Genomic DNA, 13,368 nt, shown 5'->3' with positions numbered 1-13,368 from the left:
TTCCCCTAAGGATGAATTGTAATAACTTTGTTGATCCCTTTATTTTTCATCTAGTGCCATTATTAGGTCAAATTTAAATTTGTCCAATACTTGGGTTTATGACCACATACCTGCAAAACCAACAACATTCTCCTCAGCTTCAGCTGTACTTTGTATTTAGTGCTGAGTAGCAAATGATAACATGCTACAATGCTAAACTAGAATGGCGACCCGAAACCTTATCACACATAAATAACATGCTAAATATTAGCATGTTAGCTCAAATCATTGTTTTACCTATACAGTACATTCTCAGAGCTGCTGTGGCTTCTTAGTCACATTTTAATCTCTAATGCTGATCCCCTTTGTCGTGTTTCTGCCTTTTGTCTTGCCAACAAGTCTTAAGCTTCTATTTTTTTTATATCCAAGTCTTTGTTACATGATGACTGTCTTGTACATTCTTACTCCCCATAGATCAGCTTTACATCTTTTGTAAAACTCTGATGTAGCTGGAAAAATATTGATAAAAATAAAGTGTTGCTTTACTAAAATTGGCTAAAGGAATCAGCCCAAATATGGCAATCCCCTTCATAGAAATGCTATATATAACAGGTTATTATCATAATAATATCCAGATATGATATGACAGGTCCTGTCATATAATGACAGAAAGAAATGCGTGGGAGTCCTTGAAGATAATAGGAGTCACTCAGATAACACCGGATTACTTATCCTTCAAGATGATATGATAATGAGTGACTGCTTTGAGTGGGATGCTTTAATTGCTGTGATTCAGCTTACTCCGCAGTTTGCTAATTTCTATAAAGAATTACAAAAAAATTCAAGACGCACGTCTTTGACTTTTACACCACTTCTCCAAACGTTAAAGGCATAATCAGATCTTTTATTTTACAGCCAGTTGCATTCAAAAGTGCAGTTTCTGAAAATGCAGTGCAAAGTAGAACAGCAAGTAAACATGACAGGTTACAATATAAAAGCACAGCACCATTTGCCACCGTACAACAGTGTCATGTAAAGCTACATTTGGCTTGATAAATTACTGAGAAAAGTGTTAACTCACAGCCTTAAAAATGTGCTGTACTGTGTATCTGTTATGGCTTGACTTCACTATTGACATAATACCTGCCCTACATTCTCACAAGGGTGACTAGAAAAGATAAATGTTTGTGCTTTGTATTAGAGATTACTACAATAAACTACATATTATGTCACTTCAGGTCAAAAAGTGTTCTCTTGCAAATTAATTTAGTACAAATACACTGACCTGAGATTAGGATTCGCAATCTGTGACCTACAATGGTACATGGATCGATAGAAACCCAGGACAGCTACTTCTCTCTTCACTTCACTTTAGTTCAAACCAAAGATTGGTTGAATGTAGGAAACAATAGTTAATCACCACAACAGGTGAGGGCATCAATCCACAATGAGTGATAATGGCAAGGAATGATGGCTGTCAAAACATTATTTACTAATTTCTTTCCTGGTCTCTGAAGGGTTTTATACCTCTCTTAAAAAACAGAGGTTTCATCAGCCTGCTTTCTTTCTCCCTGCATTGTTTTTCTGATATGTACCAGACAGCGAACCATTTCTGGGATAGGACTTCATCGTGGAGAAAGTCAATAGATTTGATTAAAATTCTATACCATTGAGAAAAATATGTGATCTCTCATGTCTTATTGAGTGATGGTTATTCTATTCCATCTTAACAAGTTTGGGAGCATCAGCAGCTTTTTGTTTAGTTGGGGTGCTTCTGCCCTCTTGCTCTGTCTTCCTGGGAAGTCGGGGGCTGCCAGCAGCTCTCCGGCCTGTCTGAGGGCTGGAGGAGCCAGCAGCCATTTTGCGTTGAAGTAAGGGGCTCCGGGAGCCCTTGGGCTTCGTTGGAGTCAATAAAGAGTCCATGACCTTTAGTGACCTCAAGCTGAGCAGACCACAGAAGTAGTTACACTGGTGCTGGGAGACAAACTGCTCAAAAACTTTGGGATTCCCTTCAACAGACAGACCTTGATGACTGCAGAAACACACAACAAAGACAAAATGTTACAGTCGTGATTGTGGTCAGCATGAATGTAAATTACCTGTAAAATGAGCTTTTCACTACATAATTATACTAACCCTGTCGATTTAACTGAAATCCCAACATTGGTGATCTTGGTGTCAACACCTGCAAAAACAACACCATCCAATTACTTTATTTTTCTGTTGTTCCGGTAACATATTCAAATGTGACAGACATGCAATGTGAATAATCACCACATTAACCCCAGCACTAAACATGTAAGAGGTAGAAAGAAATGAAAAAACAAGTTGAGTCTTATTGTTATTGTAAATATAACGCTGCATTACAAATCATGTTTAATGGACCTGAGGGTGTTTCAAATAAAAATGCCTTCTTTAAGGGATGAGAAGGTCAAATTTTAAGTAGCACAGCATAAAAAAAATGTTTGGCTCCCACACTTTTCCTCATTGCAAGCACAATTTTACTTCATTAGTTATGTCAACGTGTGTGTAATCCGCTAACCAATTTTGAGCTTTACACGCTCACTGCCTCTTCAATTCAATATGCCACTGATTTAACACAAACTTGATAAACGTTTGTTGTTTTGTGGGATGAACCAGGAGGTAAAGAAAGAAGGTGGCCTCAGGTTCACAGCATTGTACATTCCAAAACATCATCATATTCTTAAAAACTTTTGCCACACATTTGGGGAAAACATAAATTTCACATTGCCCTGTTGAATACACATGTCAGCCTACCTTCGAGTCTAGTGAGTAGCAGACTGCCATTGGTCCACTGAAAGATCCAGTGCTGCAGGGCACAGCACTTCTGCTCCGCCTCAGAGCCAGACCTTGTGTCTAATCTGCCTGAATTATCCAGGACAGAGTATTTCTGATAGACTCCTGACAGATCAGCCTCCACTTTGGCATAAGGGACAGTGTTTGCTGGTCGGTAAATCAGGTAGACTGGGATCACTCTGTGTGACAAAGATGACGGAATTGACTTTTAGTGAGGCTCAATAGTCCGTGTACTGTAAAAGATACTCAAGAGGATGTTAACCTTTGATGAAGAGTTAACAGAGAGATCGTACTCACTCGAGCGAAGGGCCAAAGTTTTCAATCACTCTTGCCTCTGCAGAGAAGATTTTGCAGTATTCTCGAGCCAAGTTCTGAATTTTACACTCCTGTATGCAGAACGTTGCAGAACAGCCAGTAAAGATATGCTCAATTTACATCAGTATATTTATTTAATCTTCATTTGATTAGTGCCTCAGTAATCCTATTTGGGTGGCAAGAATGACACCTGACTGATTCACTTTAACGCTGAATTTGTTAGCTTATTGAATGATATATCTAAATATAAAAGACAGAAATAAATCAAACCTTTTTACATACCTGCTTGACAATTTCCAGGTTCCTGTCTATAAGGCAGCTCTCTGCTTTGCCTCCATAGGCGATGGGGTTGCATACTTTAATGATACATGTGTTTCCAGACTCAAACACAGGCTCCAGACCATAGATGACTTTTGCCCTCCAGACTTTGTGAGAACAGCCATCCCCGATATGAGATTCCTGCATCATTATACGGCCAAAAAAATTGTTACCCCAGACGCCAGAATCAGCCACACCCTTGTTGAATATCATGGGTGTCATTTCGATCTCTTCTCCAACTGCATACAGAAGAATGTAAGAATGGCAGTCAGAAAAACATTTGGGCTCTGACAGTGGAAAAACTGTGATCTTAACATGTAAAGTCTCATCTTACCAGCAAGGTCCTCACGTAGGGACATTCCAGCCAAGACTGCAACACAGTGAGAGAGAAAGCAGAATGAGTATTGTTGTGGTCCAGTAATGCAACGGTTTTATGCCAAATGTAAGGTGAAAGAGTACATACTGTCTGCACTAAGGAGACAGTCTGTTGAGTCGCTCCCATATTCATTTGTGATTGTGCATCCATAAACACCAGAGTCTTTGCATGATGCCTGAACAATGGCAAGATTGACCTGAGTTTCATCCCCTGCACTGAGAAATAAATAACAAAAGCAATTTTTTTTGTAATTTTGCTTGATTTCTTGCCATTTGTAATAAAAAGAGACAACGAAAACCACAGAATTATATTATACAGCATTTCTTGTGATATTTTGGACGCCAACTGAGAACTTACTTTCTTTTAATCTGAGCAATGGCCTCTTCATTTCTGTACCATTTGATTGTAGAGTCACTAAGTACGTTGAAGAACTGGCACCACAGTTTCAAGTGTCCTGAGGCATCTGCAAAGGTTTCTGCCCTTATCTTACGAATAACTTGAGGAGCTGCATGAAAAAAGATACAACACAGACAGAATGGTGAAGAAACTTTTCTTTGTTCTAACTGTCAAGACACCTTGATGTATCCAGTCTGATATATACTGTTTCTGCACTATGCTACATAGCAAACATTTCTTTGCTGTATAAATAAGTTTATATATGGAGAATACGTATTATGGCGCTGAAAGCAAATGTCTGTATATCCACTGCAACCACATGCCTGTCTCAAACAATATAGACATGATTTTTTAAATTTTGTTGATACAACGCATAGTAGGCTGAGAGTTTTCAATTAACTACAAACTATTTACTATTTTGGCTATTGTACCTTTGAATGGGTCATGCTTTTCCTTCTCTGCAGGTTTTCCCTCAGTTTTGGGGGTGTGGATCTCCTCAGTGGGCGGTTTGCTTGGTGCTTGAGTCTCGGATGGCATCTTCCTCCTGCTAAAGAGTGGAGAACGCCTTTCTGCAGGAGAGGTTTGCTCGACAGGGGGCTGAAGTAGAGGTGACCTTCTTGACAGGCTTGGAGACGTAGCAAAAGTTACGGGAGTTGCGGAAAGCTTTCTGCTCTCTGTAGGAACTTCCTTTTCCTGAGTTTGGTTATCAACCGGTGATGTGGCCTCTGAGGTCTCCTCGGGTTTGGCCTTGGGTGCCAGGATTTTGCGTCGGGCCCCAGAGGCTAGCTCTTGTGGAGTGGCAGAAGGAATGGGAGAAACACAGTCTCGCTTCTTTAACAGTGGACTAGCCCCAGGAGTTGGATTGCCCAAAAAGACACTCCTTGATAATTCCTCAACCATTGAGCTGTCCTGCTGAATAATGTGAAGATTATTCTCTTGTGTACCTGTTCCAAGTACACTTTTAGCGGGAAACGTTTGGACACTCTGCAAAGAACTGGTGTTTGTGTCGTGTTCTTCCATTTTGTATTGATCTAGTGTTGTGGAATTAATTTCCGCATTCCCCATTGCAGATTTGTAGTTGAGTTTAGTTTCTGGGATTAATTTTTGTGAAACTCTCATATCTTTGCCTTGAACAGATTCACATTTGACATGCTCCAAATCTGTAATATTTGACTCTTGACCGCTGACTATAGGTGTCACTGCAAGTGGAGTCTCATGTTCTCGAGTGACAGTTCCAGATGAAGGTCTCGTGGTCAGGTCATCCTTAGAGGTCAAAGGAGGAAGATTGTGTTTGACATTTTCACTCCCAGAAAGGGAAACAACAGGGCAATCTATCAGAGGAACCTGAGTTGAGGCTCCAGTTTCCTGGCAAATGTCCATGACACCTTCTTGATATTTTTTGTCGCTGCCATGAAGTCCTGCAGTGGTGCCAGTGTCTATGACAGAGATAGGAGGGATTACAGGAGGTTTTTGTAAAGCCTCAACAGGCGGTGAAGTTGCACCTTGAGACTGAGTTTGTTCCTGATCCGTTTTATTTAGTAGATTATAAACCTCAACGAGGGTTTCTTTTATGTTTTTGGGAGGAGTAATACTTGTGTCAGTTTTCCTGTCAGACATCAACTTCTTCACTGTCGCGTTGCTGTTATTCTCTTTAAACTCCTCACATGGTTCTGTCACACTTGTAGTTGGAACTTGCACAAAGCCAGCATGAAACGGTAAGGTGGTCACTGAATTTGTTAGTGTGGATTCAAGAGCCTTTATTTGTGATCTCAACATTTCAGCTATAGATATGATTTTTGTGACAGGCTTTGGAATTTCCTGGAACTCTTTAATCTGGAGATCGGACATGTTTGTGTTTTCTGAAGTTTTCGTCAGGAGTGGGATTGCAGGCTCCAACATAGATGACTGTAGATCCTGTGTTGCTGAACTAGTTTCCTCCTCCATTTCTGATATATGCTTATTCTTCTCAGTTTCCTTATTAGATGCATCCACAATGATAACATCAGTGTCTTTATTTGCTATTTCCGTTTCAGTGTGTTCATTCACATGCAGAGCAGCACTTTCAGTCTCCATCTCAACTACCTTCTCATCTGGAGCCACGCCGCCAGACTGCTCTAATAACTTACCTACCTTGTTGCCTTCTACCTCTTCATCAACTTGTATTTCTGTCCCTTCAACTGTTTTTATAGCTGTATTAATTTGGCTTTGCTGGGCGCTTGAAGTAACGTTACACCCTTGGGAGTTCTCACCGCCACCAGGGCTTTGGAGTGGTGACTTCTGTATGTCTGTAAAAAGGGCTGTATGGCTTTCATTTGATCCCCTGGAATGATCCCATGTGTCCTGTGTCATTTTGTCAATTGCTGCTGGAAGACCACAGTGCAAAGACGGGGTCTGGATGTCATCTGCCGTGGTCTCTCTCTCTGATCCGGTCTTTCGTGGTGGTTGCGCACCCGTCTGGTTGGTTGGAAGCTCAAGGCTGACAGGTGCATCATTCCTGTTCATCTTTGTATGAGCCTGTGTAACCTTGGGGCAAAATACAAGCAGAGGTTTCCAATGCTGTAAATACGTATTCCCTTATCCCTGGCTATGCAGAACATGGACAAACACATGTAATTTTAAAAACAGCAACAGTGTAACCAGCAACAAACAGAGAACATAATGGGAAGACCTTGGAGCATAAAGGAATTCATGAACCAGAGAAAAGATAGAACGTGATGATAACAAGACACCTTTCCTTCACCAGTTTGCAGAGTTCATATGGCTTTCAGTGAAATACCTGACACATTAGTGTTTGCATTCATGTTAGAAGTTTAGAGATGATTTTAAAGAAATCGTAGGATTTTTCTTTAATAATCTTTTTAGATTTTGAATAAGAAAACATTGCTAAAATTCCATGTTGTCATATCAATTCATCTTTACCTAGAAACCAAATTCATTATTAACTAACACTTGTGACAGTGAATAACTGCACAGTAGTGTGATATATCTGGCGTATAGAGAAACGTAAGCATGGTGCACTGCTCTCTTCCATACATATCTGCCATGCAAGCTGGTTAAGCTTTAAATCCTCATAAAGTCTGTAATTGAGCTGAATCCATTTTTAAATTAGCACGAAGGTTTCCCTGTGTCATATGTCATGACAGAAGCCATGATATAGCTTCAGGGTCATTCTCATTCTGCCCCTCGGTTCCTTTAAAAGCAACAGCTAAACATCAAATACTTTATTATAAAATCATATTAAGCTTCATAATAAATTACATAAAAAAATCAGCAGCTTCGTTCATTTCTGCTTGTTTTCCCTCCTTCCCTTCTATCTAATACTGACACTGTGAGGCCTACTCATAAAGTAAGGTTGCTATTTTATGTTTAAGTGTGGCCAGAAAGGAATGCGAAACATTTTAAGAGGTGCTTCAGCTGTGCAGTGTTTTGTCTCAGCACTCAATGCCGTCAATATTCAACCATGCAGCCGGAGTCAGGAGGATTGCATAAGCAGTGGACAATAAAGATACACAATCCAAATTGCAATACAAGTGTTTATATAAGTGTTGCCAAATTTATAGGTTGAATGTAGATATAGAGACCTAACATCATGAATAAGGTCACCATCGATTGTTTGAAAATCAATCCTACTCTCATTTCTGTCTGTTTAAGTCCATCTGAAATGAAATAGCTTTTTTGTCTGCATAACCTACATATTTGCTCTTAGGCCACAGCCAGCAGCTGCTAGCTTCAGCATCACACTTAAAAAACAGAGAAAACAGCTAGATTGCCTCTCTCAAACATTAAATAATCTTTCCCCAAATGTCAAACTTTTGCTTTAGGGAAAATCTACTTTTACGATTTAGCCTATTATTTGTGCCAAAGTATAGTTCCAAATATATTTCATAAGAAATACTGCAACTCTCAGACCTTTGAACTAACAAAATCAAATGCATGAATCTACCTGTTTCATCTGTCAACATGTGCGTCATTTAATTCTTGTCACACAGCAGGGCAAGCTTGTAAAAGCTATAAATAGCTCCAGGATGCTTGTGTTACTGATGAGGCCTGTGTTGGCAGCACAAAGCGCTCATGAGCTCATGCGAAAAAGGCTCGCTCACCTCGTTCAGCAGCGCCGGCCGAGACACGGACACATTATTCTGGGTGGGGCTTGTTTCCTTTGCAGACAGTTGATCTCCAGCCTGTTCACATGGACGTTGAAGTAAAGAACTTCTGCTTTCCCGAGGTGTGTTCACTGACTCAATGTCTCTTTGTGCTAAAGATCCACCAGTGGGAGTATTTGACTTCTCGTCCACATCCATGACTGTAACATGTTCTGTTTTAGAAATGTTCCCCTTTACTATGCTTTTGGGTTGTCTGGATGCTGCTGCAGCACTTGGCTGTTGCTGTTTTGAGGTCATGTGAGGACTTTGGCTCTTCATTTCCAAATTTTGTTTACTATCTTTACCTCCAGCTTTCTTCTCATGCTTTTCCGCTTTTTTACCTTCAGTTCCTGAGGCAGTATGACTTGTAGATGTAGGAGCAGCAGCGGGTACTGAGGCAGGCATCTGTCCTTTCTTTGAAGGAACAGCAACCTTAACACATGTGTTTTCACCCTTTGAAGGCCTTTCAGCACGCAGTACTTCCTCTGTTTCTGATTTCTGAGGTGGTTCTGTCACAATCCTTGAGCCTGAATCCACAACTGATGAACCAACAATGTTCTCTACTTCCATAAGCTCTTCTGAATTCCCATCAGACTGAACTGACTCTGTGCAGGCCAGAGCTACAGAGGTTAAGGTCTCATCTTTTGACCTTTTTTCCTCAGATGACTGCTCTCCCTGTGTACTGTTGGAAATTTTAATCTTCTTTTTGACAAAGGGAGTTTTGGGTTGGTGTGCAGTAAAAATCTTCTGGGCAGAGTCATATATATACGTCCCGTTTTTGTTACCGTTTTCAACGATGGCCTGACCATTAGTTACAGCTGACACTGCTCCATTAGTGATGGGGACTGGCTTTTCCTCCACCTCTTCCACAGCTGCCTCCTGTAACCTGGCTTCAGTCTCTACAGCTACAGCCTGAATGCTCTCCTCAATGCCTTCATCCTCCATGGAGCTTGGCGTGCTGAGAAAGGCCTCCATTGTGGAACGACGCTTCCTCTGTGTGCGGTCTGGACTGATGGTTCGTAGCGGCTCCTGGTTCTCTTTACCTTCCGCTTCTTTGCGTCTGTTCTCTGCCTTTTGTTTGAGCTTGGCGAAGTACCGCTGGTGGATCTTGAACTCGTTCATTTCGCCTACCTCCAGAACCCCAGAGCAGGACACAATGCCCTTACTGTTGCTGGCTGACGTCTGGTATATAGCTGCGTCCTCCACAGTGCAACTGCAAAGAAAAGTCAAATTTGAGTAAATTTATTTTGAAAGAATGTATCCCTGACAAAAGAAATTGTTAACAATGCTGAAAAGGAGAAAGTGCTGTGTTAGCTGAGCAATGCTCAGGACATACGCTTTATATTTAAACTCCATCAGAGTGCGTGTTGCTGTGAAATTGTTAAAAATGTTTGTACTGTTTTGGTAGAACAAGTGTATTCAGATGTAATATAAGTTACCAAACATACATACTTGTAGATGTGCAGGGAATGGTTTTGTCCATTGCGGAAGATTTCATATTTAGGCAGTCCACAGTATCTGTCTAACTGCATGTCATCCTTGTACCAAATGACTTGAGGAATAGGGTGTCCTGAAATAATAAAGGGGGGAAAAAAATATGGTCATCAGGGCCAATAATTTCTGTAACAACTCTTGTAATCTTGTAATTGCTTCCCTGCAGTGTAAATAAAGAAAGAGCTTGTCTTGTAAACTATCAGGATATTTTCAGATGCTGAAGATACATGATACCAGATTTATATTGAGCCTTTTTTATAGGTAGAAAATAAATTTTTCCTGTAATACATTTCCATTAGGTCACATACATGTTGTGTAAAGCTTTGCAAAGTTGCAAAATGAAGCCGTGTTTACCTGTGACCACACACGAGAACTTCACATTGCAATTCTCAGACACAGCTTTTGACTTGAGGGTTGTTTCGAAGGAGGGCTGGGTTTCCTCAGTTAGCTGTGCCATCACGCTGCAGAGTGTGCTCCTGTGAAACAAAGGGGGAGCCGGTCCATAAAGCACATTATTATTATATTAAAACATTATTTTGCACATACTGGATTATTGCTATGCATGGATAGACAGTTTTCAGACTCAAGAGCAAATGTATTGGCTGGAATGATTTATGAGGTTGACTGAATTCAAGACTTCAGCCATCAATAGGTCAAGTTTGTGAACAGTCAATTTTCCTTCTGATCCTAATATAGTAAGTAAAAATACTAGATGTGTTATTTGACTCAAGACTTTGCCTCCATTACTTCAACACAGCGCTGAAGATGGGAGCAAATGCAGCTCTGATTAAAATTAATTTCTATAACATCCATTGTGAAAAAACATAGAAATAGTGACTGTAGCGTCACCCACAGTTTCATAAAAATCATAAACAAATGTTGTGAGCCAATTATCCACCAGCTGTTGTTGGAAAAAGTAAATCCAAAATTGGGCAAATTGTGATAAGAGCCCGGGTTAAGCATCAGGTTCTAGTTATGATTGAGCATAACTAGAAGAAAAAAGAGCCTTAAATGTGTTGATTTGGTCACAAAAGCGAGATTATAATTAAGCCTTTAATCACATCAATAACACAAATTAAGACTAGACTAAGATTTGTTCTTATTGAGTGTTGAGCAGTTCTTACAAGACGCAATGAAAACATAGGCAAATCTTAAAAAATACTTTTTTTTATGCATACCATATAAGAAAGAAAGAAAGAAAAGATGGTGTTTTGTGTGATCTTTGGCATCTGATGCTCGGAATAAATAGCTATTTGTCTTGTCCTTAGAGAGACCTAATTATTCATAATATATTAATTATAAAAATGAAACACATCACCATAAATGTAATAGCTTAAGAATATTGACCCATCAGTGCATGTGGAAATGTTGAAGAAACATCCCACACATATAATAACATTTATTAATGTTGGCTTGCATGCCTATTATAAGAGTATTATCGTGGTGCTTTTATACATGAAGAGCAGTTGATCCATGTCTGGTGTTGACATCCATTTCTGCATGTGACTTGTGATTAAGCAAACAAAACAAGACAGTAAAACTAAATGCAGACCCACTTAAGTAAGGTACTGTGCATGCACTTCATTCCGCTGTTTATCTTTATTTTTAGGCTAAAACTTTTGAGTTTGGCAGAAAACAGCATATCCTGTTAATCATTTCGGTTTTTTTCTTTTCCCCAATAGTTTTTGCTCATAGTGCCTGTCCCAATTCCAGCTGGAAACAATACCCATATACATTCCCCCAAAATTATCTTCACATATCATTTTGCAGTGATTACACATTTTTGTGGAATGAATCACACGAGCAATAGTCTTGTAAAGAATCAAAAGTATAGTTTGCTTATAATTAAATTCCCAGAAGCCAATAGTGCTGCATATCACCCTTTTGTCAAATTACTTGAGGGGTTGGGTATAAGAAAAGAAAATGCAGGGCAGTATTAAACAATTTATGCATCTTGAACCTTAAGGTCAACATATGTTGTTCCATGAACAGATATTTTTTCATTCAGAAGCTGTTGTTGGTGTATCGCTGATATGAAACGGGGCCCATGCTGCATAACTGAGATGCTTCCTAATCAACAGTTTATTTAAACCCTGGCGACCATGGCAATAAACAAAATAATAATCTGCCACACAAGTCCATCTCAGGTTAGGAAAATGATGAAGTATTGATGTTGGACTAACAACAGGTAGCACAGCACTGTGGGTTAGTGTTGAGTCCGTACCTGTTCTCTGGCCTCACGTTAGAGAGGTAGCTGCAGCCGGTAGGCCGGCTGCTCCCACTGCTCCCATTGCTATCATCCCCACTGTTGGATCTTCCATTGCCTAAAGAGGAGCGTGTCGTCGTCCTCCGTGAATCCATTTTCCACCAGATAAAAGAATACGCAGGCAAAAAAGATCTCCAGGAGAAAGAAAAAGTTTGTGTTGTCACTTATTTTTAGTTTTTCCAGAGAGATGTAATGAGAGCTGAAGGAGAACACATTAACACTGATAACAATATCACAGACAGAACACCAGAAAGTTAAATTACATCAAATTGTATTGATATCTAAAACAAAAAAAAGTTTGAGATTCAAAACTGAAAAGTCAGCTAGCCATGCTTTGTAAAAATTGCTTTTAGTCCTTTCCTATTCATTATTTGCATAAACAACATTCAGTTAACTCACCATTTACAAGTTTCTCTCCCTCCTTTGACAGACACCCCTCAACACTGCCTTCAGGCACTGCAATTTCCAATCAAACATGAGCATGCGTAGGCTGCTGGACTATTTATAGTTGGCCTGCAAATAGGCACAAGAGCACATCACACTTTCCAAAACATGTCTATGGACCATTTAATAAAACAAGCTAAAAGACATGTAGTAAAAGGTCTGTATAGAAACAAGAAACATCCACAATAAGTCCATGACAAATACAAGGTCATTACGGGTTTGGGAGGTCACTGAATGGAATTTCTTTGTTTCCAAAGGAATACATGTGCTCAGAGAACAGAGGGAGCAGTTGTGTGGCCAGTAGCTCACTGCCTTTCTCTTCCTCAAACTTTTTAGCTCTGTGTACAAACTATAGCAAAGAATCATATGAGCGTGTCAATCAGGAGAATGACGTCATCACTGTTAGGTCCATTGATACGAGAAGTACATTCCCTTTGCCATCCAGTCTCACAATGTTACCTTACAAACATAAAAGTGTGAAGTTACAATGACATCCCTTTGGCTGAATTGGCATCTTATCTTCCCCATTTGTTCTTTGGAATTATCAAATTTTTAAAAACTTAAAGCAAAAGATGGTACATCTACTGAGCTCCCTGCCATGCATTGTCCAGTGAGTGACAATTGCATTGGATCCCCAGAGGAAAAGCAGTAAGAATAGAACAGCCTTATATAGACAGATCCCACGACTGCCAACGAGCTATGGGTTCTTATCTTTACACAAGCATATACACACACACACACACACACACACACACACACACACACACACACACACACACACACACACACACACACACACACACACACACACACACACACAC

At 40.0% G+C, this 13,368-nt stretch overlaps 1 protein-coding gene across 1 annotated transcript; it reads right to left on the bottom strand.

Moving 5' to 3' along the window:
• Positions 1–1,325: 1,325 nt before the first annotated feature.
• On the bottom strand, positions 1,326–12,198 carry alpk3b (alpha-kinase 3b). The gene is made up of 13 exons (XM_054619733.1): positions 12,062–12,198; positions 10,192–10,313; positions 9,796–9,913; positions 8,302–9,556; positions 4,633–6,724; positions 4,163–4,310; positions 3,893–4,020; positions 3,764–3,799; positions 3,394–3,668; positions 3,094–3,182; positions 2,758–2,975; positions 2,116–2,164; positions 1,326–2,011 (listed from the first exon to the last, which is right to left on the bottom strand). Exons 1-13 carry the CDS (start codon positions 12,196–12,198, stop codon positions 1,696–1,698), a joined length of 4,983 nt encoding a protein of 1,660 aa, XP_054475708.1. The 3' UTR covers positions 1,326–1,695.
• Between the last annotated feature and the right edge of the window lie 1,170 nt (positions 12,199–13,368).

Source organism: Anoplopoma fimbria, chromosome 2 (genome assembly GCF_027596085.1).
Source record: "Anoplopoma fimbria isolate UVic2021 breed Golden Eagle Sablefish chromosome 2, Afim_UVic_2022, whole genome shotgun sequence".
In the NCBI taxonomy this organism is placed as follows: Eukaryota; Metazoa; Chordata; class Actinopteri; order Perciformes; family Anoplopomatidae; genus Anoplopoma; species Anoplopoma fimbria.
Note: the sequence above shows the minus strand (reverse complement) of the source record. Positions and strands in the feature narration are given on the sequence as shown.